Below are 2,133 nucleotides of genomic sequence, written 5' to 3' on the forward strand. Positions count from 1 at the left end.
GAAGACCCCTTATGGAAGGCCTCAGCCTCCCTGGGGAGCAGACAGGGTATGGGGTAGGTAGGGTGTTAGTTGGGGGGGGCAGGAGAGGAGGGAAGGGAGAGGGACCTGGGATTGACATGTAAAATAATTTTTTTCTAATAAAAAAGGAGGAAAAAATAGTTAACATTGGCTGTCAACCTGATTGGATTAAAAAAAAAATTAAGGAATCCAGTGGTGTTGGTGCACATCTTTAATCTCTACACTTAGGACACAGAGGTAGACAGATCTCTATGAGTTCAAGGACAGCCAAGGCTCCACAGAAAAATCCTGTCCTGAAAAACCTGAATGAATAATAATAATAATAATAATAATAATAATAATAATAATAAAACCTTCATTCCTTCACCCTCCCCATCCCTTTTCAAAGACAGGATAGATTTGTGAGGATGGTGATGATGTTTCTTTATTTCCCCTGGTTCTCTTTTCTGTCACACAGGCCTCTCTTCTGAGAAGAATGACTGCCAAGAATTCCTCTGTGACAGAGTTCATCCTGGCAGGCCTGACAGACCATCCAGGACTCCGCCTGCCCCTCTTCTTCCTGTTCCTGGGTTTCTACATGGCCACCGTGGTGGGGAACCTGGGCTTGATCTCCCTGATAGGGCTGAACTCTCACTTGTACACCCCCATGTATTTCTTTCTCTTCAATCTTTCTGCAATAGATTTCTGTTACTCCTCCACCATCATCCCCAAAATGTTGATGAGTTTTATCTCAAAGAAGAATGTCATCTCTCACTCGGGATGTATGACCCAGCTCTTTTTCTTCTGTTTCTTTGTAGTCTCTGAGTCCTTCATTCTGTCAGCCATGGCATATGACCGTTACGTTGCCATCTGTCACCCCCTGATGTACACAGTCACCATGTCTCCCCAGGTGTGTTTCCTTCTTTTACTGGGTGTGTATGTGATGGGTTTCTCTGGAGGCATGGCCCATACAGGAAACATAATGAATCTGACCTTCTGTGCTGACAACCTTGTCAATCACTTCATGTGTGACATCCTTCCCCTTCTGGAGCTGTCCTGCAACAGCTCCTTCACAAATGAGCTGGTGGTCTTCATTGTGGTGGCCTTTGATATTGGTGTTCCCATTGCTACCATCTTCATGTCTTATGCACTCATCCTCTCTAGCATTCTTCACATGCATTCCACAGAGGGCAGATCCAAGGCCTTCAGCACCTGCAGCTCCCACATGATTGTGGTTTGTCTTTTCTTTGGTTCTGGGGCTTTCATGTACCTCAAGCCACCTTCCATTTTGCCCCTTGATCAAGGAAAAGTGTCTTCCTTGTTCTATACCATTGTGGTGCCCATGTTGAACCCTCTGATCTATAGCTTGAGAAATAAAGATGTCAAAGTTGCTCTGAGAAAAACCCTTTTCAGGAGAGTATTTTCTTAACAGTGCATCAGTGTCTTGAGCTGCCATGGTGTGATTGGTCAATGAGCAGTATTCCTATGGAAAAGCAGAGTTTGCTTAAGAAGATACAAGGTTGCTGTGAGAGGATCAAGGTCTAGTTGTTTTCTTCTTGTAGGATAAGAGAACTTTATGGCCCTATGGACTGAATGTAGGTCTTTATGGATGCTGGGCAATTTTGTCACCACTATGCTTCATTAGGGCCAGAAACAGCATTTCAAATTTTATATTTGAACAAGATTTTAACACAGCTCTGCCCTTCCTGACCCTTGTTCTGCCTTTATTCTTCCAATTTTCCTTTTTTTAAATGAGAAAATATACTTTTTCTTGAAAATGCACAAATATATAATTAGCTATTATTTTCTTTTTTATTCATAAACTTTGTTTTCATGCAACTTACAAATGTTGAGGAAAATAGGAACATTCCACAGTGCTAGCATAGCTAGGGTTCACAGCCTGTGTCCCAACAAGGCAGACTTTATAATTTATACAATTTTTAATTTTATGCATTTTTATAGTCACAGATTGTTTAGTCTTGAATAGGCCTTATAAATTATTCATTCTAGTCTCATGTAACAGATATTGGAGACTTAGGAATACATTGTTATTCAAAGATAACAAACTCTTACCAAATGTAAACTCATATCCAGAAAACTGAATTCATGTCTTTTTATGGTTTGTCTTTATGCTGT

The 2,133-nt window shown here is 41.0% G+C and overlaps 1 protein-coding gene across 1 annotated transcript; it reads left to right on the plus strand.

The window, feature by feature from the left end:
• The first annotated feature begins 493 nt into the window (after nt 1-493).
• Nucleotides 494-1,426, plus strand: LOC113835304 (olfactory receptor 8B12). The gene has a single exon (XM_027412217.1). The coding sequence runs from the start codon at nt 494-496 to the stop codon at nt 1,424-1,426; it is 933 nt and encodes a 310-aa protein (XP_027268018.1).
• Nucleotides 1,427-2,133: the final 707 nt, after the last annotated feature.

The sequence above is a fragment of the Cricetulus griseus genome, chromosome 4 (assembly GCF_003668045.3).
Source record: "Cricetulus griseus strain 17A/GY chromosome 4, alternate assembly CriGri-PICRH-1.0, whole genome shotgun sequence".
Classification (NCBI taxonomy): domain Eukaryota; kingdom Metazoa; phylum Chordata; class Mammalia; order Rodentia; family Cricetidae; genus Cricetulus; species Cricetulus griseus.

What these genes read in the sequence shown, in the direction of transcription:
- LOC113835304 (XM_027412217.1), top strand. Translation starts at nt 494, where the DNA reads ATGACTGCCAAGAATTCCTCTGTGACAGAGTTCATCCTGGCAGGCCTG.